Below are 24591 nucleotides of genomic sequence, written 5' to 3'. Positions count from 1 at the left end.
CCAATCTGTAAATTTTAAAATTATGAATTCATCTAGCTAAAAGTTGAGAGGAAGAGTTGTGAGTGTGGCCTGGCAGCAGGCTCTTGGTAATCCAGAGTTGTTGAAAGCTTCTCCCAGGGCTCTTTCAGGCTTGCTTCTGCCTGTTTCTAGGGGTTACAATAGTTCAGAGATGAGTTTTTAGATTAACTTCTTAGCTTTTTATTTCCTTACCATGCTTATAGGTAATGTAATTTTGGATCTTGACTAGGCACTTTACTGACTTATGCTTATGAAGTTTGAGAGTGATTTTCCCATCTCCAAACCTTGCCATTATAGGATGACAAACCTCTTTATTGCTTTTCTAGGATTCTTCTGGCCTCTGTGATCAAGCAGCACTTGGCTCTGCAGTTTTGAGCAGAGCACTGGGTTTCTACCAGCCTGTAAGAGTGAGGTACAACCTCCCCTTCTCCCGATGCTTGTGCTCATATATTTATTAGAAGAACCTGACTTTGGGGTGCCTGACCGGCTCAGTAAGTAGAGCGTGTGACTCTTGATCTCAGGGTTGTGAGTTCAAGCCCTACATTGGGTGTGGAGCCTATTTGGAAAGAAAAAAAAAAAAAAAAAAAAAAGAACCTGACCTTGCTTCTCATAAGCCTCAGTTCCCTGGCATCAATTTTTCTTTACATCTATGGCATTGACTTACCTTTTCTGGAGCCTGGGATTTCTCAATTTTTCTTGTTCAGTTATATGTAAAAAACTTTAATTGCCATATGTTATCTGCATTTTTAAGTGCTTTAGCAGGGGGGAGGACTAACATTCAGTCCACCTTGTTGGGTATCCCCCTCAGAGATTTTAAACTCCTATGTATCATGACCCAGTGCATTAAACTCTTTGCCTACTTTATTCTAAGGCAAGGATTTTCTATGACAGAATTTGGAAGTACAGCCAGAGCAGCCATTCAGATGTTTGAAAAACTATTTGAAATGTGTCTAGGGACACCTGGGTGGCTCAGCGGTTGAGTGTCTGCCTTTGGCTCAGGGTGTGATCCCATGGTCCCGGGATCAAGTCTGCATTGGGCTCCCTGTATGGAACCTGCTTTTCCCTCTGCCTCTGAGAGTCTGCCCCTCTCTCTGTGTCTTTCATAAATAAATAAAATCTTTGAAAAAAAAATGAAATGAGTCTACAAGGAGATAGACCTAATTTTAGAAAGTTTTATACTGGGTAAAAGTTAGTTTTCTACCCGTTATAAGCCATTTGATGAAAATTTATTTTATTTGTTGTTCATTTAAAAAAATTTGAAATCCATCAGATCTACAGAGAAATTATAAGAATTTTACAGTGAACTCTCATATACTCTTCACCTAGATTCTTCGTTCATGATGAATCGTTGACATCTTCATCATTCATGCTTTGCCACATGCTCTACTTGTCAGAAAGCATATGTCTCTAGATGTCATAAGCTATATAATATAGGATTTCTCCCCCCCCCCTTCTTTTTTTTGGCTGGGCCCTTGAGAAAAGTTACTTGTATTTTTTCAGGAGGAGCATTGACCAAAGTGTAATTGTATCAAATTCAGGAAATTTAACTGTTACCTAGTATACAATCAGTACCAAATGTTACCAATTGTTTCAATACTGTTCTTTAAAGCAACTTTTTTAAAAAAATTTTTATTTATTTATGATAGTCACACACAGAGAGAGAGAGAGAGAGAGAGAGAGAGATAGGCAGAGACACAGGCAGAGAGAGAAGCAGGCTCCATGCCGGGAGCCTGATGTGGGACTCGATCCCGGGGCTCCAGGATCGCGCCCTGGGCCAAAGGCAGGCGCTAAACCACTGAGCTACCCAGGGATCCCCATAAAGCAACTTTTTAAAGATTTTCTTTCTTTCTTTTAGATTGTATTTTTAAGTAATCCCTACACCCGGTGTGGGGCTTGAACTTAAAACCCTAAGATCAAGCATCACATGCTCTACTGACAAAGCCGGGCAAGCTCCCCTATAGAAACTTTTTTAGAAGTCCATGATTGGGGCACCTGGGTGGCTCAGTCAATTAAGCATCCCATTCTTGGCTTTGGTTCAGGTCATGATACTTGGGTCTTGGGATCAAGCCCTGATTCAGGCTTCATGCTCAGTGGGGGAGTCTGCTTGAGATTCTCTCCCTCCCTCCGCCCTTCTCCCTGCTCCTGCATGGTCACTTGCACACTCTCTCTCAAATAAATAAATAAGATCTTTAAAAGTCCATGATCAAGCATTGCACTTAGTTGTTTGTTTGTTTGTTTGTTTTTTAAAGATTTTATTTATTCATGAGAGACATGCAGAGGGAGGCAGAAACATAGGCAGAAGGAGAAGTAGACTCCATGCTGGGAGCTCCATGCGGGACTAGATCCCAGGATGAGCCAGAGGCAGACACTTAACTGCTGAGCCACCAGCATCCCGAGCATTTAGTTGTCATACCTCTTTAATTGCCTTTATTCTAATAGTTTTCAACCTTTTTTTTTTTTTTTTTTTTTTTTGGTCTTTCAAAAGATTGACATTTTTTAAGACTACAAGCCAATTCCTTTGTAAAATGCATTGTCTTTTTAAGTTCATCTGATTGCTTCTTCGTGGTTGGATTCGGGTTATACAATTTTGGCAGGAAAGCTATATAAGTGATATGTCCTTTTTACTATATCACATCAAGAGAAATGTAATGTCAGTTTTTCAATTGTTGGTATGTTTCTTTCATTACTTTAAGACTGTGTTTACTAGACTTCTCTGTAAGTAATAGGTAATCTGTGGGAAGATTGTGTAAATATCTCATTTGCCAACAAACTGTCACTTAGTGGTTTTTATCATCTACTGGTGAGCCCCACCACCCCCACTGCCACAATGATTTTCTTGAGTCAGTTATTCCATAATAGTTGCAAAATGGTGATTTTTGTAATTTTGTTACTCCTTATTCACTTATTACTTGACAATCTACTCTGAAGAAGTATTAACCTTCCCCCATTTATTGCACATCTGCCTCTGAAACCAATGTTGGGGAAAATATGAAAATCCTTGCTGTAGAAAAAAAATAGCAAGAAAAGATTGTCTCTGCTCTCCCATTGTTAGTTGGAGAAGTAAATATAAAATTGTGAGTTTTAATATCAGGGCTCCCCAGACTTACAGATTCTTACATGATAAATGTGAGTTTAAAAGTGCTTTATGAGGGGCACCTAGATGGCTCAGTCGGTTGTGTGACTATTTTTTTTAAGATTTTATTTATTTATTTATTCATGAGAGTCACAGAGAGAGGGGCAGAGACACAGGCAGAGGGAGAAGCAGGCTCTATGCAGAGAGCCAGACATGGGACTCGATCCCGGGTCTCCAGGATCACGCCCTGGGCAGAAGGCGGCGCTAAACTGCTGAGCCACCCAGGCTGCCCTGAGTGTGTGACTATTGATTTCAGTTCAGGTCATGACCTCAGGGCCATGAGACTGAGCTCCATATCAGCTCTACACTGGGCATGGAGCCTGCTTAAGATTCTCTTCCTCTCCCTCTGCCCCTACCCCCTTTCTCTCGTGTGCATGTGTGCTTTCTCTCTGAAAAAAATCTAAAAGCGGTTTGTGGGTACAGCGTTATTTAAATTCTAATCAATTTTGAAAATAATATTTGTGCTGACACAACCCAATAAAAAAATGGATCAAAGACCTTAACAGAAACCTTATCAAAGATACACAGATGGCAAAGAACCATATGAAAAGATACTTAGCATCACATGTCATCAGTGAAATGAGATATACATACAAAATATTGTTGACAGGATTTCCTATGCTGTACTTTCCATCTCTGTGACTTATTTTATAGCTGGGAGTTTGTACCTCTGAATCTCCTTTACCTATCTTACCCATCCCCCTACACAAAACTGAACATACTCTTAACCATATGATCCAGCAATTGCACTCCTTGGTATTTACCTAAGGGAATTGAAAGCTTGTCTCCAGCAAGATAAGGGTTCTTGGAGGCTTCTTTGGGGGAAATGTAGTGTCCTCAGAGGACAAAACCTCTATATACTGACACTAAGGGTCTTTCAATTGAAAAAGTTTGGAGGGAGGGGCAGCTTGTTCTCCATGACCCCCTGAGCCCCGCCAGTTTACCAGCCTCATATACCCTGATTTTCTGCTGTCTTTTTGGTACTATATGCTCAGTGTAAAAAAGGACAGCCAAGGGATCACCAGGCATTTGATGAAACCTTCCAACATGGCTGCCAGCGTTTTTCAAGCCAAGTGAAGGAAGGGGTCTCCAGAGACTGAGAATGTATATTGTATGGTAGAGATTTCTGTGATTTGTTCTGCGTAACTGACCACCCCGACCTGCACATACGAAGACAGGCTAAAGAATGTTGTTTGCGAGACTTGTGCTGGATAAGTGGCCTTGGGAGCCTGATTAGTTGACATTAGCTGGCCTCCAGGTTAGAATTAGCCCTTCTAGTCTGGATGCTAAGAGCTGTAAATTTTGTCTTATATCCCATCCTGCTCTCAACTGGGCTGACCCCCCCAGAATGGAATCTGGGAGGGGAGGCAAGCACATATGGCACAGGCTCCTTGAAGATGTCAAGGCATGATAACATAGGAATGCAGCTTGCTCCAAACTGCACGTAGGTGAACACAAGTGTTTAACTTCAGACCCCATCATTTGCCCTATAAATACAGCCCTTAAAAGGATTTTCAGTTGGAAGTCTCACCTGAGGGGAGAACACTCTACCCAGGCCTCTCAGTTGGGACTCCAGCCTGGCTGTCTCCACTAGGCTTCCCCAGCTAATGAAGTCAGATGTTGTAAGTACCCGATTTGATGTAACTCTGTCTTATTCTCCTTTACTGCTTACTATTGTGCTCGCCTTTGCATATTTCCTTTTTTTCCTTTCTGTTTCTATTAGATTTTTATAATATCAGTAAAGTGGGTTTTTCCCCCTTTCAAAACCCAAGAATACAGCTGTTGTAAATCTTCATAACAGAGTGCCTGTTATAGACCTGATCATTGAAGTCCAGTATGTTTTTTAATTTATTGTTTCCAAAAAGTTAATGTCCAGTCTTCTAATATTAGGGAGGAAGGGCAGTTTTACACTCAGTGGAGTTATAAAAAGGGTGTAGGGCTCAGGGTGGGGTCTAACTGCTTCTTTGTGGACTTTTATAAAATAATCTTCCTATATTCAGCCCCATCTGGCATTCTACTTTAGGAGATATCTGGTAACTCATTTCTTGGCCTTTCTTGGGTTCTTTGGCTTATATGAGCTTGCTTTGTTTAGGGTTTCCCCCAACAGCTGGCTGGGGTATCAGCTCTGCTCTGCTTAATCAAGTATCTGTTCCTTCTGTTTTCTTCTTCCAGAACTGTGGTGCTGTTATCTCCATGCTTGTTCTTTTGGTCTGTGTGTATATGTTTTTTAAGCCTCCTGCCCCTGCCATTTCTTGTTTTAATGATGTTTTAGGGGTGAACAGAAATAAACATAAGCATGGAAAGCTTTATACTTAACCAGTCTGTTCACTACCCCCCCCCCCCATATTTTGTTGATATCTTTTATTTGTTACTTCCTTTTCTGCCACTATTTTCAGCCTTTATATTTCTGTGCTTTTAATGAGATTGGAAAGATAGTTGAGTTAAATGTTTATCTGGTTATTTAAGTAGAATTCTTTTTTTTTTTTAAGTTAAAATTAGCATTTCAGTATGAAAGTGAGCCAAAGATCTAGAGTACCTACTTATTTGGTCAGGTGTGCTTTTCCCTTAGTTGATTATATATTTTGAACTGGAGTAGTGCTATAGAATCTTCTACCTAGTATTTGGATATTGATGATTATCTACATCCATTACATAACAATAGGAGAATTTATTTATGTATTTATTTATTTTGGGGGGAGAATTTATTTAATGGCATAGTCTCCTTTTGTTGTGTTAAAATATAAATAACATAAAATTTACCACCTTACCATTTTAAAGTGTGTAGTTTAGCAATATTAAATACATTCACGTTGTTATGCAGCCATCCCCACCATCCATCCCAAAACTTTTTCATCTTATAAAACTGAATCTCTGTACTGTTAAACACTAACTCCCCATTCTCTCCTCCCCAACTCCTGCAATCACTATTATACTTCCTGGCGATAATTTTGACCACTCTTAAGTACCTCATATAAGTGTTACCATACAGCTATGTGACTGGCTTATTTCACTTAGCTGATTTCTTCAAAGTTCATGTTGTAGCATGTATCAGAATTTCTTTCCTTTTTAAGGCTGAATAATATTCCATTTTTGTGTGTATACCACATTTTGCTTATTTATTATACTTTTGATACTTGGTTAAAAACATTTTAGTATGGTATAAATCTACATGTTCTCAATACTTTGGGAACCTCAAAAAGTTATTTGTTATGAATTTCTATTAATGTAAATGATGGTGGCACCTGGGTGGCTCAGTCAGTTAAGTGTCTGACCCTTCATTTTGGCTCAGGTCATGATCTCAGGATCAGGAGATAAAGCCCCATGGCAGGCTCTGAGGTCAGCTAGGAGCCTGCTTAAGATTCTCTCCCTCTACTTCTCCCCCACTCTCATGAGTGTGTTCTCTAGATCTCTAAAAAAAGAAAAAAAAGGAGGGATCCCTGGGTGGCGCAGCGATTTGGCGCCTGCCTTTGGCCCAGGGCGCGATCCTGGAGACCCAGGATCGAATCCCACGTCGGGCTCCCGGTGCATGGGGCTGGCTTCTCCCTCTGCCTGTGTCTCTGCCTCTCTCTCTCTGTGTGTGTGACTATAATAAATAAAAATTAAAAAAAAGAAAAAAAAGGAAAATAATGTTCAGAGATTGTTACTAAATTGAAATTGTTATTCAGGGCCCACTAAAAAAATTGTGTTGTTAAATGTTTCAAGTCTTGAAGAAAAGCCTTAATTTGAGGTTATTTTTCAAGCGGAAAATCTGTAAGTGGTGAGTCTGGGGAAAATAGGTGTTGATGAGGGAACAGCAGTATTTGTGGGAAGATTATGATGTGTAAATATATTTTTGATGTAATTAAGCCATTTTATAAAAGTAACACTTGATAAATATAATCAAATATATGTTGGTGGGAACCACATAGAAATTTTTGTAAATATCTGAAATTATACATGGTAATTAGATTCTGTCCCTAGGGCAAAAAATTTAATAAAGAAGGTGGTGAGTAGCTCTGATTAACTTACATTTCAGCACATTATCAGGAAAGGGATAAGAAATTTAAAAGTTAGCAGAAGAGTTTGCAATATAATTGAAACACTGGAATGCTAAAAGGTAAGATGGCCTTGACTTGAACTAAGTGATAACCTAAAAGCCCTACTTTGGCTCAATCCTTTAGCAGCTGATGCACTGTCTGAAAACCCACCCTGTCAGGGCATCTGCACGTTTAATGTAAACAGTTTTCTAGGCAATTATGTGTGCCTAGACAATGACTAACGTCTGCAATGTCTAAAGAAAAGAAAGTTGAAGACATATACTATCAAGTAAGTCTCTCAAGACTCTTCCTTTAAAAATTTTTTTGAGAGGGGGCACCTGGGTGGCTTAGCGGCCTTTGGCTCAGGTCATGATCCCAGGGTCCTGGGATTGAGTCTTGCATCGGGCTCCACTCAGGGAGCCAGCTTCTCCCTCTGCCTGTGTCTCTGCCTCTGTCTGTGTGTTTCTCGTGAATAAATAAATCGTTTTAAAAAAATTTTTTTGAAAGCGAGAGTGAGTACATAGGGGACAGTGGGGGGCAGACAAGATGGGGGAAGGGCAGAGTGGGAGCAGAATCCCAAGCAGGCTCCATGCCCAGTGCAGACCCTGATGTGGAGCTAGATTCCAGGACCCAGAGATCATAACCTGAGCCAAAATAAAGGGCCGGACACTTGACCAACTAAGTCATCTAGGCTCCCTTCTCTAGAGTCTTGTTGGAATTTCAATTTGCTTGCCTCTGAAGTGGAGGAAGATAAATGAACCTCATAGTGGGATGATAACCAGTTAACCATCTGAAATGATTTTAGTTTCACAAAATAGTCTCCTTTTAGGAAAGGCAATATGTTGATCACTTGAAGCTTCTCTTTTGGTCTACTTAGCAATTTTATTTTTCAAATAATAAATTGATTTATGGTATATAAACTATCTCTGGTGACTGAAGTTGTCCTCAAAACCTTGACTGAACTGATAAAATTCATTTTTTTTTAGCATATACATCCAAGGACTAGACACTGGTTCTGGATCACCATTTACTTGGTAATTTCAGTGACCAGGATCTTTCTTAAAAGTGCCAGCAGGCTTCTGATTACCTTTTCAAAATCATTTCACCTATTTTCCCTGCTGACTTTGCATGGGAAATCTTGAAGGTCAGACTAGGGAGTTTGTAGAAATTTCTGGAGCATGGGAGCACTATAATGATATAATGCTTTACTCACATCAGTTTTCCTGAGGTTTACAATGTAACCCAGAAGAAGGTGTTGGGGAGGAAAACTTTTCCTATACATTCTTAGGTTTAGTATCTGAGGGCCTGCAACTTAAACTGACTGAAACTAGCAACCGTAGGAGACTAGCAACTGTAGGAGTGCTCAGTGATGAATAATCCAGGTGGTTAGAATTTGGGACTTAGATGCCTAATTTAGTAAGAGAAAGGGGCCTAGGAGAAAAGGCTTAAAAAAAAAAAACTACATTTATTTATTTATTTTTAGTAATCTCTCTACCCAACATGGGGCTCGAACTCATAACCCCAAGACCAAGAGTCTCACAGTGCTCCCACTGAGCTAGCCAGCACCCTGGAGAAAAGGCTTTTATAGGAAGAACAAATAAGTTTCTTTAGAAAAGACAAACAAGTCTGTAGAAGAACAAATCGGAAATAATAAAGTTTGTGATAATATTTGTTTAGGTAGGTGCAAATGGTATTTCCATCCTCTTCATGACCTTGAAATTCCCCCAGAGTGAGGACTTGTGATCTCTCCTCGGAGTAGATGCCAACCTGAAATGGGAATTTATGGCTGTCCTCATTTTTCAGAAGTTTCTGCTTTTAGTCAGATAAGGGAAGCCCAAGAAGGTTTCTTTCTACATCTGTTGAATCTCAAATGTCTTCAGCTTAAAATAATCTTTATGCCAAAGTGGCTTATTTTGGAATGGCATATCCTGATCTCCTTCAAATGTAGAGTAACTAACCAAATGAGTCTCTTCCAGATAAGAAATGAGACCTGGATTAAGATGGTTCTTTGGAAATGAAAATGTCGCACATATAAAGGATTTTGTATAAGCAAGAACTTGAAGGCTTTAGTAACTGGCTAGTATTGGTAAAGGGCGGAAAAAAAGGAAAGAATTCAATTGTAGATCTCTTTTTAATGTTTGTTCCAAATTTCCCTTTAAATTACTTGAAACACTCAGAAAGGATTTTGCTAAAAGCAAGGCATAGGGTAAACTTTATATAACATTTATATTGTAAAGAATGAATTAACTGCTTGATTGGCTAAGCCTAAGGGAACAGTAAGCTCTGATGCCCGTAGATAACTTTTTACCCAATGGAGATTGCACCCCTTTTGGCCAATAACTCTAGTTACATAATCTTTTTAGTGCTTACCAGATACAGAAAATCACAAGAATCATTGTGCTATTATGTTTGCATTGGTAGATGTTCTGGTGGTGGGAACACAATTCCCCACTTCAGTACAAAGTAAGGGCAGTACAATCCTCCAGCACTATTCTTATCTTAGATCTGTTGCTGTGGTTGCTTCAAAGCCTTGTGTGGTTTAACCCTTGAAAAGGCATTTTGTTTTTACCATAACATTTGCATTCTTTTTAACCAAAATTAGGAAGGTTTGAAGGTGGGTGTATGTTTCAAATGCCGTCAAACATCCAAATGGTAGGCTCCAAAAGAGAAGTCCGTTATAATTTAGATCACTTAGGCTCTAACCTGTCCTTGATCACAGTGAACTCTACTGTGGCATCTGAGTCTGCAGTCATTTCTTCTCAGGTGTTTTGTTTCTCCTTCATTGGTTTCTCCCCCTTGCCCCATAAATTTGCTCGATAGCCCTGTGCAATAGAGAAAATCCTTTTCTTTAATTTTTATTTATTTATGATAGTCACACAGAGAGAGAGAGAGGCAGAGACACAGGCAGAGGGAGAAGTAGGCTCCATGCACCGGGAGCCCGATGTGGGATTCGATCTGGGGTCTCCAGGATCGCTCCCTGGGCCAAAGGCAGGCGCCAAACCGCTGCGCTACCCAGGGATCCCAATCACAGCAGCATGAGATCTCTTCCTGTCTAACTTCTCAGAATCCAGCTGAAGCACCATCACTCTAAGAAATCCTCTCAAAGGTCATTAGCAACATGATGCCAAGTCCAGTGGCCTTTTTCTCTCCTTGAGAATGAAGGAAACCAGAATGTGTCACACCAAATTATTCCTCTTTGACATAAAAATTATTTTGATCTGAAGGCAATTAAGCAGCAAATGCAGGAGAACCTTTCTATACCTTCCACTTTTCTGCCTGAAGGGGAGATATAAATTCTCCTTTTCCTAGAGGCAGACTCTTACCAGCCCAGAGAGGACACCTGTGGAATTTGCAAACAAACCTTACTCTGTTAATTTCTTCCCATATATTTTCCTTCCCACAGTTTGCTGTCCTTAGAAGCCTAGAACTGCTTTTCTTTTCTTGTCATTTCTCTACACTTTCATCATTCTTAGTTGAAGATACCATATAAGCTGCCCTGTTGAATTATTTTCTATTGAGGTTTCTCTTGTGAGATGTGCACTGCAGGTGTTGATAAACTGGTTTTCTCTTATTAATCTGTATTTGTTAAAGAGGCCCAGCTGAAAACCTGAGGGGGTAGAGGTAAAGTTTTGCCTCCTCCACAAGAACTTTTATATTATTTGACCATCCCTTCAATCTTGAAACTTATTTTCCCTCAATTTCAGTGATAACTGCTCAGAAATCTTTTGCTTCCTATTTCTCTGGTAAGTTCTGACAGTTCTCCTTATGGTTCTTTTATGTCAGTGTCTTCCTGAGGCCTTTGTTATTTTCTTGGTATCTTCCATGGTGATTTCATCTACTGCTATAGTTTTTAAACTGTTTCTTCTTTTGGAGAATATCTACGTCTTTCTCCAACTTTAACCTCAGTCTTAACATTGCCATTACTTATAAATTGGACATTTTCAGATGGATCTTCTGGTGTTTCTAATTCAACTTATTAAATAACCTGAACTGATTTTCAAAAAATAATAAGTGTCTGGCTTTGGCTCATGTCAGGATCCTGGAGTCCCAGGATCCTGAGCCCTGCTCAGTGGGGAGTTACTTCTCCTTCTGCCCCTCTCCCCACTTGGGCTCTCACTCTCAATCACTCACTCTTTCTCAAATAAATAAATAAAATCTTTAAAAAAAATAACCTCGATCTCAAACTTCTACCACAAGAAAAATTAATTTACAATGGATTATGGATGTAAACATGAAAGGTAAACAATAACATTTTTAGAAGAAAATGTGGAAGATCTTCATGACTTTGAGATCAGCAAAAAATTTTTCAACAGAGCACAAATAAATGCTAAAAAAAAAAAGTTGAGAAATTGGACTTAGTAAAATTAAGAACCTCTGTTAGTCAAAACACTCCTTAAGAGGATAATACTTAACAATGGAAAGAAATGAACTATGAACATAGAGCACAACATGGATGAATCTCAAAATAATTATACTAAGCAAAAGAAGCCAAAGAGTACATACTGTATGATTTAATTTATATAAAACTCTAGACAATGCAGTTAGGAATCTGTAGTGATAGAAAGCATAGTAGCAGTTACACAGGGATGGGGCATTGAGGAGGTGCTAGAAGGAGGGATTACAAAGGAATATGAGGAAATTCAGTGGAGGTATGTTCACTATTTTGTGGTAATGGTTTTACAGAACATGAGAGACTCCTAACTCTGGGAAACGAACAAAGGGTGGTGGAAGGGGACTGGTGGTGGTGGGCGGGGGGTGGGGGTGACTGGGTGACGGGCACTGAGGGGGGCACTTGATGGGATGAGCACTGGGTGTTATGCTATATGTTGGCAAATTGAACTCCAATTAAAAATAAAAGAAAAAAGAAAACAGGTGAAATTGAAAAAAAAAAAAACAATGTCAAAACTTACTGCATCTTGGGGTGACTGGATGGCTCAGTCAGTTTAGCATCTGACTCTTGATTTTGGCTCAGGTTGTGATCCCAGGGTTATGAGTATCAGACTCTGCACCCAGCTTGGGAGTATGCTTGTCCCTCTCCCTCTGCTCCTCCACCTGGCTCATTGTTTCTTTCTCTCTCTCAAATACATACATACATACATACAGTCATAAAAAAAAAAGCTTACCCATGTCTTACACTTCCCATATATTGTTGATACCTCAGTAATACCTCAGTAAGGCTGTTTTTAATGTGGAATAAACATCACAAAATGAGAATAGGTGAAGGCCATTTAATCAGAGCTTGTCATAGCAGGAGAGTTAGCTGCCATCACTTGCATTAGCAAAGACTCAAAAGCAGGTAGAACAGTGGGAAGCTTTATAGTGGAAGAAAGGGAAAGCTTCAGATATGTCCTGATTTGGGGTTATTGGCACGGGAAAGCTGTAGGCAGCCTAACTACAAGTGAGGGCATCCCATGTGGTTGTTTATGGATACATATTTGCTTTTCTTTGGCTGCAAAGTTGGAAACAAGGACAAAAATTAGGGAAACTGTCAGTTATTAATCAAATCTTGACTGTTTGAGGTCAGTTTTTATAGGGGTTTTTGTTTGGCATCCTGGACTAGTTAGTCTAGAGATAGGCTGACTTTCTTGACTGGCTACAGTAGATAGTAGGTTGGCTTCTTAGGCTAGAGAGTAGAGATATTAGTTTGGCCTCCTTCCTGGGCTGCTTCCTGCAGGTTAGGGGTCAGAGCTCCATTTTTATATATGTAGTCTGGCCTTTATCTTTTAGTGTATTCAGACTCTCATGAAAAGAAACAGATGCCATATGAAAGGCAAGACACAACTGGGAGGAGATATTTATAGTGCATATCCAACAAAGTTACTTATATCCACTATATATATTTTAGAAACTTCTACAATTCAGTAAAAAAAGATAACCTAATTTTTTAAATGGGCAAAAGGCTTGAACTAGTATTTCATTAAAGAGGATTTCCAAATAGCTAGTAAACATATGAAAAGGGGCTAGTAGGAGAGATTCACTGATCATTTAATCACTAATTTAAACATTGTTTAATACAGATTAAATGAGATGCTACCACACCCCTACCAGGATGGCTAAAATTAAAGTATTAGTAGTATCAAGTAGTGGTAGAGCTGTGGAGCAACTGGAACTCTCATACACTGCTGATGATAGTGTACATTGGTAGAGATTCTGGAAGACTGTACATGTCTTAAGAAAATTAAATATGTGTACCTTGTGACCCAGCATTAACACTTCTGGGTGTACATCTGACAGGAATGAGTGTTTATATCCACCAAAAGACTTGTGTAAAAATATAATAGTTAAAAACAGGAAACAACCCAAATGTTTATCGTTTATAGTTAATTTATAGTTTGTGGCATATTCATAAAGTGGAGTGCTACATTGCAATGAAAAAATAATAAAGTGCTACATGCAGCATTATAAATGAATTTTGCAGGCATCTTGAATAAGGGAGAAACTACCCACAAAAGAGCTAATATTGTTTGATTCCATTTAAATAAATGGAATGATTTGTCAAGATAGATAAGACTGATCTATGATGATAGAGGTCAGAATAATGGTTACTTGATCTGAATTGTGGTTATATGGATGTATACATACAAAATTATCTGTTGAAATAGAAATGAAAACAAGATATTTCTTGAGCTGTACATCCAAGATTTGTGCATTTCACTACATGTAAGTTACACCTCATTTTAATTTTTTTATTTTTAATTTTTTTGTACTTTCAAGTTTTTATTTAAATTCCAGTTAACATATAGTGTAATATTAGCTTCAGGAGTAGAATTTAGTGATTCATCATATATATATAACACCCAGTGCTCATCACAAGTACCCTCCCTTAAACTCATCACCCATTTAGCCCATCCTCTACGCACCTCTCCTCCAGCAACCCTCAGTTTGTTCTGTATAGTTTAGAGTCTGTTTTAGGTTTGCCTTTGTCCTTTTTCCCCCTATGTTCATCTGTTTCATTTCTTAAATTCTGCATGAGTAAAGTCATATGCTATTTGTCTTTCTCTGACTTATTTCACTTAGCATAATACATTCTGGCTCCATCCACATCATTGGAAATGGCAAGATTTCATTCTTTTTGATGGCTGAGTAATATTCCATTGTGCATATATATGTGTTTATGTATATATATATATATAGTGTGTATATATATAGTATATTTTTTGTATATCTTTTATGTACACATCCCACAACTTCTTCTCACATTCACCAGTTGATGGACATTTGGGTTCTCTCCATAATTTGGCTGTTGTTGATAGTCCTGCTATAAACATTGACCCCTTTGAATCAGTATTTTTGTATCTTTGGGTAAATACCTACTAGTTAAATTGCTGGATCGTAGGGTAGATCTATTTTTTACTTTTTGAAGAACCTCCATAGTGTGTTCCAGAGTGGCTGTACCATTTTGCATTCCTACCAACAGCGTAGAAGGTTCTGCCTTCTCCACATTCTCACCTGTTGTTTTTTGTGTTGTTGATTTTAGCCATTCTGATAAGTGTGAGGTAATACGTCATGGTAGTTTTGGTTTGTATTTCCCTAATGAGACTAAAGTTGAGTGGCTTTTCATGTGTCTGTTGGCTATCTGTATGTCTTTGGAAAAATGTGTCTTCTGCCCATTTCTTAACTGGATTATTTGTTTTTTGGGGGTTGAGTTTTATAAGTTCTTTATAGATTTTGGATACTAACCTTTTTATCATATGTCATTTGCAAATATCTTTTTGCATTCCATAGGTTGCCTTTTAGTTTTGATCGTTTCCTTTGTTGTGGAGAAGCTTTTTATCTTGATGAAGTCCCAGTAGTTCATTTTTGCTTTTGTTTCCCTTGCCTTGGGAGATGTTCTCTGGTAATAGGTTGCTATGTCTGATGTCAAAGAGCTTGCTGCCTGTGTTATCTAGGATTTTGATGGTTTCCTGTTTCACGTTTAGGTCTCTCATCCGTTTGAATTTATTTTTGTGTATGGTATATTTCTCAATTTTTAAAATTTCCTGTTTCAACTCTTCTTTTGTTTATCCCTTTACTTAAAACTAGCTCTGCCTCTGGCTTCCCTGTTTATTGTTAACTGAAACCATGTTAAACTTTTTGTAGTCAATCCTTAAATCCCGTCAGCTCTTCCTTTAAAATATCTCCCATCCGTGCTATTTCCAAACTGTGTCTGTACTAGAGTTTTAGCCTTGACCACAAGCCTGCATTTATTGCCAAGGATTTAACTGGTCTCTCTGCTTTTCCTACTGAAAACTATTCTACAGTATGCCAGCAAAGCTATCTTTCTAAAGCACCATTCAGATGATGCTAGTTCTCTGTACTAATTCTTTTCCTCAAAAGTCTTAAAGGAGTTCTCGTATCTGTTGTATTAGGTACAGATGAGGCTTGCATTGCATTTAAGATTCTCATGCTGTGGCCCCAACCAGCCATACTATTTCCCTATCCATACACAGTCCTTTGGAAAACTGGAATACCTAATAATTCCAAATCCATTTTGCTCTCTATTGCTGATACTCTTTGTTCATTTCTTCTCTCCCTAAATGCTTTCTTCCTCATACCAGCCCTATCTCAAACCATCTCAACCTGAGGGATCTATCGTGTGCCCCATAAAATCCATGAACTCCCTGAAGTTATATCCAGACTTTTCTATGTATGTGCAGTTTTCTAGAGAAAGGGCTTGTCTTGTTATCAGACTCTCAAAAGGGGTCCATAAACCCCCAAAAGTTAAATTGGTTTAGTGCCCTTTTGAAGGAGTACAAATGATCTCATTTTGTGTTTGGTTTTGGGGGTTCGTTCTTTCTTTCTTTCTTTCTTTCTTTCTTTCTTTCTTTCTTTCTTTCTTTCTTTCTTTTCTTTCTTTCTTTCTTTCTTTCTTTCTTTCTTTCTTTCTTTCTTTCTTTCTTTCTTTCTTTCTTCTTTTTGTTTTAATTTATTTATTTTACAGAAAGCGTGTGTAAGAAGGGGGAGGGCAGAGGGAGAGAGAGAAAATCCCAAGCAGATTCAAAGCTTGTGTGGAGCCTGACACAGGGCTCAGTCTCACCACTCTGAGATCATGACCTGAGCTGAAATCAAGAGTCAGACGCTTAACCAGCTGAGCTACTCAGGTGCCCCTCATTTTATGTTTTAACAAAGTTTTTATCTTGTTAAAATTTAGTCCTCAGTATGGTGGGTAGTAGAACTTTTTAAAATAGATATATTAAAAGCTTAAAGTTTCAGATGCAGGTACAATGGCTTGTCCTTATATTGTTTAGGTCCTTAGATTTTAGTTCTTTGTGTGGAATTTATTTTCCTCAAAAGGCAGTATCTTAATATTTTTCACTTTGGTATCTTAGGGGGAAATTTTTTTCCTCCCACATGACTGTTTGCACAGCTAGACAATACCATCTCTGTATTCTTTGAATTTTAAAAGATATTAGTCACATTTTTCAACACTTTTTTTTTTTTCTATTTTAGATTCCTATAGGCAATGGAAACTGATCTCAATTCCCAGGACAGAAAGGACCTGGACAAGTTTATTAAATTTTTTGCCCTCAAGGTAATATATCTATTCTCTTGAGCTCAGAACTGTTAGAAATAACTTCCGTGCTTCTCCCTTTTTGGAAATACAGAATAACAGCTTGCAGCTTGCCCATTTTAAGGGATACTTCTGTCTGTTGTAAACCAAACTGTGAAGTTTGGGGGCGGTACTGGGGGTGTAACTAAAAAGTAGCTTCCAATTTTCCACAGCTACTTTTTCAAAAAAAATTTTCTTTTTGCAAGGCTGTTTGCAGAAATGTCAAACTATTATGCCAGGTTATTGGCACAGTATGTTCCCTCGGGGTGGGAACAAAGACTGTGGCCTGGAATGGACAGCATTTTGGGCATCTTTCCCAAAGCTTCAACTAACTCTGAAATGTCTGACTTCCATTTATTGTTCCCTTCTGGGTAAATGTGGAATTAAAACTGAATTTTGAATGCTTTAGAAGTTATATTTTCCTAAATCTAAAAATCATTTCCACCTCTATCATTCCTTCTTCTCACGATTGCCATGTAAAAAACAATCTATGCAGTAGATTCTGGTTGTAAAATTAGTTGGGAGACTTTTGCCATATGGGCCAAATGATATGAATAATTGTGGAATCCTTGGTTTAAATCTACTATGATTACATAAGTGTACGCCAGTGAATATTTAAACCTACGGTTGGACTTGTTTCTTTATGAAAGTCAGAGCCGCCATGTGCAAATTTCCTTCTGCCATGTGAGACTATTACATATTACAGATCCCAAGCCTTGAACTAAAATTCCTCCAACTGATTGACATTTTGCCCTCAGAAATATTTACAGTATTATTTTTGTGTCATTTTTTTACTATGTTCTTGAATTTTAAAATCTTAGCCTTTCCAAAAGTATAGTTATGGTCATTGGCGTCTTTTTAACCCTGCATTCAGAGTGTTAACTCTGATTGCAAGTCAAATCAATTTAAGACTCATCTTTGATTTTTTTGTTTGTTTATTTTTTTTAGACTGTCCAAGTGATTGTCCAGGCTCGACTTGGCGAGAAGATTTGTACTCGTTCGTCTTCATCCCCAACGGGTTCAGATTGGGTAAAATTCATGTTTTTTGTTAAGGCGTGTTTGTCATAAGGAATCATAGTGCAGTAGTAAAGAATACTATTTATAGTATTACTAAACCATAACATTAAAATATCTAATTCCATTTGATCCATTCACTTGGAAAGTATGTTCTTCATCAAATGTTAGTCCTAGGTTTATTTAGTTCTCATCTTTCTTCTGCAGTAGGTGAAAAACTTTGTCTTTAGAGGACAAAAATACCTTGTTAACTTATCTTTGAAATAAGTCATTTGCTCTTTCAACCTGAGTTTTGGGGCTCTGATGCAGGATATCTCTTCTGGGCAAGGGAGAAATGAATGAGTGTCCTTAATCTACCCAAAGCAATGCCTATATTACCCAACATAACCATCTTACTGTTTTATGTTTCCGTGATATTCCTTGTGAGTATTTGACGCAAAGTGCCATTTGTTTTCTAGTTCAATTTAGCAATCAAAGACATCCCAGAGGTTACACATGAAGCAAAAAAGGCACTGGCCGGGCAGTTGCCTGCAGTCGGGAGATCGATGTGTGTGGAGATCTCTCTCAAGACATCTGAGGTAAGGTTATGGCCAGGTTGGTGTCTTCATTTGATACTCAAGGCTCTTCATACTTCATTTCCAACTCAGCCTCATTCCTGCCTCTTCCCTTTCTGAATTTATCATTCTCTGAGGAAGTCATGCTTTTTGTACTTATTCTCTCAAATACTTGGAATAGGCTCTTTATCCTTCTTATGTGTCAACTATATATGAAATGTTTCTATTCATCCTTCAGGACTAATGTGCTCTTGAAAATTCGCCCCCTCTTTCTAGTGGGAGAGGTGACTACTTTCCTTAGACTTAACCATGTACTTTGTTTCCTTTGTTTCTAAAGTATAATTCATGTATTGTGATTTTTTTTAGATATATCTTTACTTGCCTTATTTCACATCAAGATCAAGACAGATACTGTTACTTGCATGTTTATTAATCTGTTTCCATGACAAGATTATGAAGCTGCATGGTATAATATAAGGCAGTTGGATTTTGGAGCTACACAGACCCGAGTTCAGATTCCAGCGAGTGACTTTGGCCAAATTACTTAACTCTCCCCAACCCCATAACCAGCACCAAACTAACATGACACTTCATAGTCTTGAAGGGTTATTATATTTTCTCATTTAACCCTAATTTGTAAAGTACCTAACATGACTTATAGTAGGAAATCATTACATGTTCCTGTTTGTTTTTTACACTTTTATTCTTGAGGTCAGCAATTATGTCACATCTTATTTATTTGTGGTTCTTCAAATTTGTTTTCAAATGAGGCAGGATATAAATAAATAATCATCTCTTCTGCCTAGCGCAGTGTCTGGGATAGCCCATTGTGTGCTGTCAATGAATTTTGTTGAATGAATGATGTCAGCACTTCCATGGAAACCTTAGCACCCCAGAAAACAAAATTTCCTATTCTTCTTTATTGAATTGCCAATTTATACTATGAATTATTTTCCTTAGTGATCCATAGGGAGTCCTAAAGGAATCCCTAGAACTCTTTTCTTTCCCAGGTGAAATCTGAGTATAAAATGTTCCACTTGTCCTAGACAAACTACATCAACTTGTCTTGGATACTTCCTACTATTCATCCTCCCTTGATTTTGGGAAGCAGGGGGAATTAAAATTTTATGATGTGATTTAAAAATGACAGTGTGATGAAAATGCTATATATTTAGGATATATATTTAAATTTGATCTAGAACAAGTAAGTTCTCTATTCCACAAACTAACCCAAGACTAATCCCGAACCTAAAAGAATAGCCTATTTCCAGTTGATTGGTAATAAGGTTACTTATGTTCAAAAGTATGACTGTCTTTTTTAATAAGTGGCACACAGGAGTGTTATAGGGTTGAGGGATTCTGGCTTTAGTTATCTGTTTTTCTTCCCCACTCACTAGACTAAGTCTGTTCAGAGTACTGGAGAAAGACTGAACAGTTTGGCTAAAGACCATTACACAGCTAAAAAGATTTTTAAGTGAAGAACTTGTTAAGGTATTCCTTAATAGTGGGTGTCACCTAAAAATATCCCCTATAAGATTGGAAGGAAAGGCTCTCTCCATCATCAGAAGTATTGGCCTTTCTGAAGAACAATTTTAATATACATGGCAAAAGTCTTAGAAGCATGAATACTCTTTAACAATGCTAATTCTGGAAATTTGTCTTAAATTAATTTAGGGCAAGGACGAAGTTTTAATCTCAAGGCTATTTATTACAATGTTGTTTGTAGTAGTGAAAAATTAAAAATGACCTATATGTCCATGTATGGGGAGACTGATTGGATGAAATGACAGTCATATGATGGAATAATATGCAACCATTAAAAATGGTGTAGAATTTTTAATTATAAGGAAAATTTCATGTTTTTATTAATGAAAATGTAAAAATAATATATATACTATAATCTCACATTTGATATTTTTTTAAGTTTATTTAAGTAATGTCTACACCCAATGTGGAGCTTGAACTCATTACCCTGAGATCCAGAGCTGTATGCTCTTTTGACTGAACCAGCCAGGCGCCCCTGACATTATTTAAGTGGCTAATTGGATTATAAATTGATTTTTTCCCTTTATCTTTTGTAATATTTTATAGTGATTGTATAGTGCTTTATAATTTAAAAAGTAATTAAAAATGAAACTGAAATATCTTTCAATTGTCCCATCTACAGGGAGATTCTATGGAACTAGAAATTTGGTGTCTCGAAATGAATGAAAAGTAAGTGCTCTGTCTTAGGGTCTGTGGTTTTTGTAGCTGAGGATAAAGCAGATGACATCATGTGAAAAACAGGGCTTTGTTATCAGTCATGGAGGGTGTTCTTCCACTTGACAAAGCCAATAGGTCTTTGCTACAGTTTGCTTCATGCTTGGCTTCCAGCCCAGTCACAGAGATGACCTTCAGCAGGAGGGTCAATCCAGCGAGACTTAGACACCACAGGGAAAGGAGCAGAGAAAAGACTGAAAACGATTTGTTGTTTTCCCAGAGTACAGATAGTTCTCTGATTAAATCCCTTGCGAGCTCTTGTAACATGACTGCTCTGTGTTGTCTGTTTTCTGTGTGGCAGACATCCAATACGATTTCCCCTCACTACTCCTTTTTAAACTCTGTGTTGGTCATGGATTGGAAATGCATGTTATTTTTCTTCTCCATTTTCTTCCTTCAAGACAGATTAGGTTACTTCCTGTCTTAAGCTTCAGTTTTCAAGAACAGTATGTAGGAAAATAAAGGAAATAGCAACACATCAAAAGAAATATATTAATAAGTCTGTAGGGTGTGGGCATTATTTTTCTTTCCCAAATAGAAAGTAATTGCCAGATTATAGTCTAAAATTTTAGTACCAAACACTTTTCTCCAGATTTCCTATTAAATGTTTAGAGGTAGACAGCTCCCAAGATAGTATATTGAAACTGTTTGCACCTTCAGTAATATAATTGCAGTGTTGAATTACTGTTTTTAAGTGTGTAGCTTTATTTCTTAGAAAACTGTTTCAAATCTAAAAAAAAAAAAATAGGATGTGCCTTTTGTCTATCTGCCTGAATCTAGTGCACAGAAAAGTGAAACTTTAGCTTTCCTCAATAATCTGTTAAACTGACAAAGAACTCGGATTACGCTTTTAGTTCAGAACATGTTTTCATGATAAATTTAATCTTAATACAGTTCCCACACTTAATTTGCAGTCATCTCTGTTAACTGTAATACTCTGTGAAAGGTGTTATGTGGACTGCAAAGCAGGTTACATTCTATCAGAATTTATGAATAAGGCTAACAGATGACTCTCAGTCACTAGACAGAGCATAACTAACACCTCTATATCCGTTGCATTTCTGTTCTTGGTTTTATGTGAGTTGAGTAGGCGAATGCTGATAGTGTCTGTGTGCTCCTCAGGTGTGATAAAGAGATTAAAGTGTCCTACACGGTGTACAACAGACTGTCGCTGCTGCTGAAGTCCCTCCTTGCCATAACTAGGGTGACACCAGCTTATAGACTCTCCAGAAAACAGGGGCATGAATATGTCATATTGTACAGGTAAACGATAGCATTCACCTTCTCAGTTCACTCATTAGCCTTGTCACTTTGCATACTGCTACTTTGCATACAGTCACTTTGACTGGCATGGCATATGGGTATTCTGTGGTTAATTTTGGACAGATGGTTGGTTGGGTAGTTGATGCTATAGCTTTACTATGATGGTCTGTCCCTCCTCCTTTGTGAACCTCACCTTTTTAAAGCTACCAGGTCCCTTGTCCTTTTGTCTGTGCACAGTCATAGTTTCTGTGGAATAGATTTTGAGGCTGTACTGATCTACATCTCAAAGCTGAAGAAGAAGCTTAAGGGTTTAAAAAACAGGCTGTCCTGGGAGGATTCCACAGCCTTCTATATTTCAGAATTAAATTAAAACTTGTCTAACAGGGATGCCTGGGTGGCTCAGGAGTCGAGCATCTATCTGCCTATGGCTCGGTGTGATCCCGGGTCTGTGGATCGAGTCCCACGTTGGGTTCCTGCATGGAGCCTGCTTCTCCCTCTGCCTATGTCTCTGCCTCTCTCTGTCTCTCGTGAATAAATAAATAAAATCTTAAAAAAAAAAAAAAACTTGTCTAACAGTCTGCTAATTCAGTTTGGTTTTGATTAGTTGTCTGTGGATATAAAGAACTTTTCAGTGGTTCTTTGACTATTTTCTTGGAGCAGTTCACCTCAATATATATTTATTGTGTGCCATTATATATATATATTTTTTAAGATGTTATTATTTATTCATGAGAGAGAAAGAGGCAGAGACATAGGCAGTGGGAGGAGAAGCAGGCTCTATGCAAGGAGCCTGATGTGGGACTCGATCCTAGGATACCAGAATCCCTGAGCCAAAGGCAGACACTCAACCTCTGAGCCACCCAGGCATCCCTAATGAGTGCCATTTTAATGCAAACATTGTGTGAGGCCCAAGGAAGAACTATATACAAAGGTCCTCTCCTACAGATGTTTCTTATCTATTGGGGGACACAGTTTGGCACATGCATAGTTATAATAAAAAGCAGGATTGGAAAACTATATAGCAGTATCAGGAGAAAAGTACTGGGAGAATACAGAGAGGGAAAGTTTGTTCTGGGTGGGAGAAACCAGACAGGCTTCCTGGAGAAAGTGGCATTCAAGCTAGACCTTGAGGCAGAGAGAATTTCAGCTGGTAGAAGTAAGGGAGAATGATCATTTCAGGTGGGGAATGCAACAGATGACAAGGCATAGAAGTGGGGGGAACAGGATGTGAGCTGTGCTCAGTTTGTCAGATGGGCCCTAGTGGTGGTATAGAGGATGAGTAAGGAAATGTGAGAGCAGACTGTGGAAAGCCAGGAGTTCCCAAATCACCCAAGACTCTTTTTTCATTTTAGTGATGAGCTACTTGTTTTAGCCTTTGGCTTACCTGTATGGTGCTGATTATGAGGAGAAATTAGTATAGCTGACTATACTAATAGAGGACTAAGGATCAGAGACTTAACTAGTTACGGTGAAACAATCTACAACCTGAAAATAGTTATCAAGTCTGTCTTTAATTTTCTTAGCAGTAATCTAGCAATCTTACCATGTTTATTTTTCAAAGTCTTTAAAATATTTTTGTTGTCTTCTCTGTAGTCCTTAGGTTTTATTTTTTTTTTATTTTTTTTTTTTAAATTTTTTTATTTATTTACGATAGTCATACAGAGGGAGAGAGAGAGAGAGAGGCAGAGACAGAGGCAGAGGGAGAAGCAGGCTCCATGCACAGGGAGCCCGACGTGGGATTCGATCCCGGGTCTCCAGGATCGCGCCCTGGGCCAAAGGCAGGCGTCAAACCGCTGTGCCACCCAGGGATCCCTAGTCCTTAGGTTTTAAATTGAGTATTCCATTTGAAAATTACTAGACTTTTATTTATTTATTTATTTATTTATTTATTTTTAATTTATTTTATTTATTTATGATAGGCACACAGTGAGAGAGAGAGGCAGAGACATAGGCAGAGGGAGAAGCAGGCTCCATGCACCAGGAGCCGGATGTGGGATTCAATCCCGGGTCTCCAGGATCACGCCCTGGGCCAAAGGCAGGCGCCAAACCACTGCGCCACCCAGGGATCCCCAGACTTTTATTTAAATATAACAAAAGATGATGCTCTCTTACTTCTCACTTACCTATGCTAAGCCCCCTTCATTTTGACTCTTTTGTAAGTAGCCATACTACACTACTAGTCATCAGCTTAGTTAACTGGGACTCTTAGTCCTTTTCATTACCAGTGTTTAAAGTCTTCCTTTATTCTCTATCTCTGGAGTAATATGGTATTTATGGCTCACTGTTTATCATTTAGGAGTGCTTTGGGATACAAATAATATGGTTTAAACCATAGAGAAGTGGATGATCTCAGAGGTAGATTTGGCTCTTTTTTCCCCCCTTTTTCATACTATTGTTAACAGCTGCCTCTTTTTTTTTTTTAAGTTGTATTATCATTTTCCCCCTGGCCTTGTGGATTTAATCAAATCACTGTAGAATTACATCATTATAAAAATTCATTCTGAATTTGTTGTTCATCAAGACTGAATTAAAGTTAATTATTATCTGCTATCTGTGAAGAAAACTTTGGCTTAACACCTGAATGACATAAAGAACCTATATGGCCAAGAAAAAGGTTAATTAGGTTATTTTAAGCACTGTACCCGTTACCAGTATTCAAATGAATATTGAGCTTTTTTCCTTTTTTTTAAAGATTTATTTATTTATTTGAGAGAGAGAGAATGAGCAGAGGAAGAGGGAGACAAGAAGACTCCCCCTGAGCTGGGAGCCCCACATTGGGGCTCACAACCTGAGCCACTAAAGGTT

At 38.2% G+C, this 24591-nt stretch overlaps 1 protein-coding gene across 26 annotated transcripts in view; it reads left to right on the top strand.

The window, feature by feature from the left end:
* ATG13 (autophagy related 13) overlaps positions 1-24591 on the top strand; it is a 52418-nt gene that overhangs the window by 9348 nt on the left and 18479 nt on the right. For 10 of the 26 annotated variants that reach the window (XM_025452019.3, XM_035701176.2, XM_025452026.3 and 7 more), the window contains 6 exons: positions 345-509; positions 16597-16678; positions 17645-17725; positions 18169-18288; positions 20432-20478; positions 21646-21786. In XM_025452019.3, coding sequence (XP_025307804.1) covers positions 16610-16678; positions 17645-17725; positions 18169-18288; positions 20432-20478; positions 21646-21786 — 458 coding nt within the window. In that variant the 5' untranslated portion in view covers positions 345-509; positions 16597-16609. The remainder of the gene's footprint in view (positions 1-344; positions 510-16596; positions 16679-17644; positions 17726-18168; positions 18289-20431; positions 20479-21645; positions 21787-24591) is intronic. The other 16 variants (XM_049097068.1, XM_025452021.3, XM_049097066.1 and 13 more) reach the window with 2 other exon arrangements.

This window comes from Canis lupus, chromosome 18 (genome assembly GCF_003254725.2).
Source record: "Canis lupus dingo isolate Sandy chromosome 18, ASM325472v2, whole genome shotgun sequence".
NCBI classification, from domain to species: domain Eukaryota; kingdom Metazoa; phylum Chordata; class Mammalia; order Carnivora; family Canidae; genus Canis; species Canis lupus.
The sequence above is the reverse complement of the archived record's forward strand: the minus strand, read 5'-3'. Positions and strand labels throughout refer to the sequence as shown.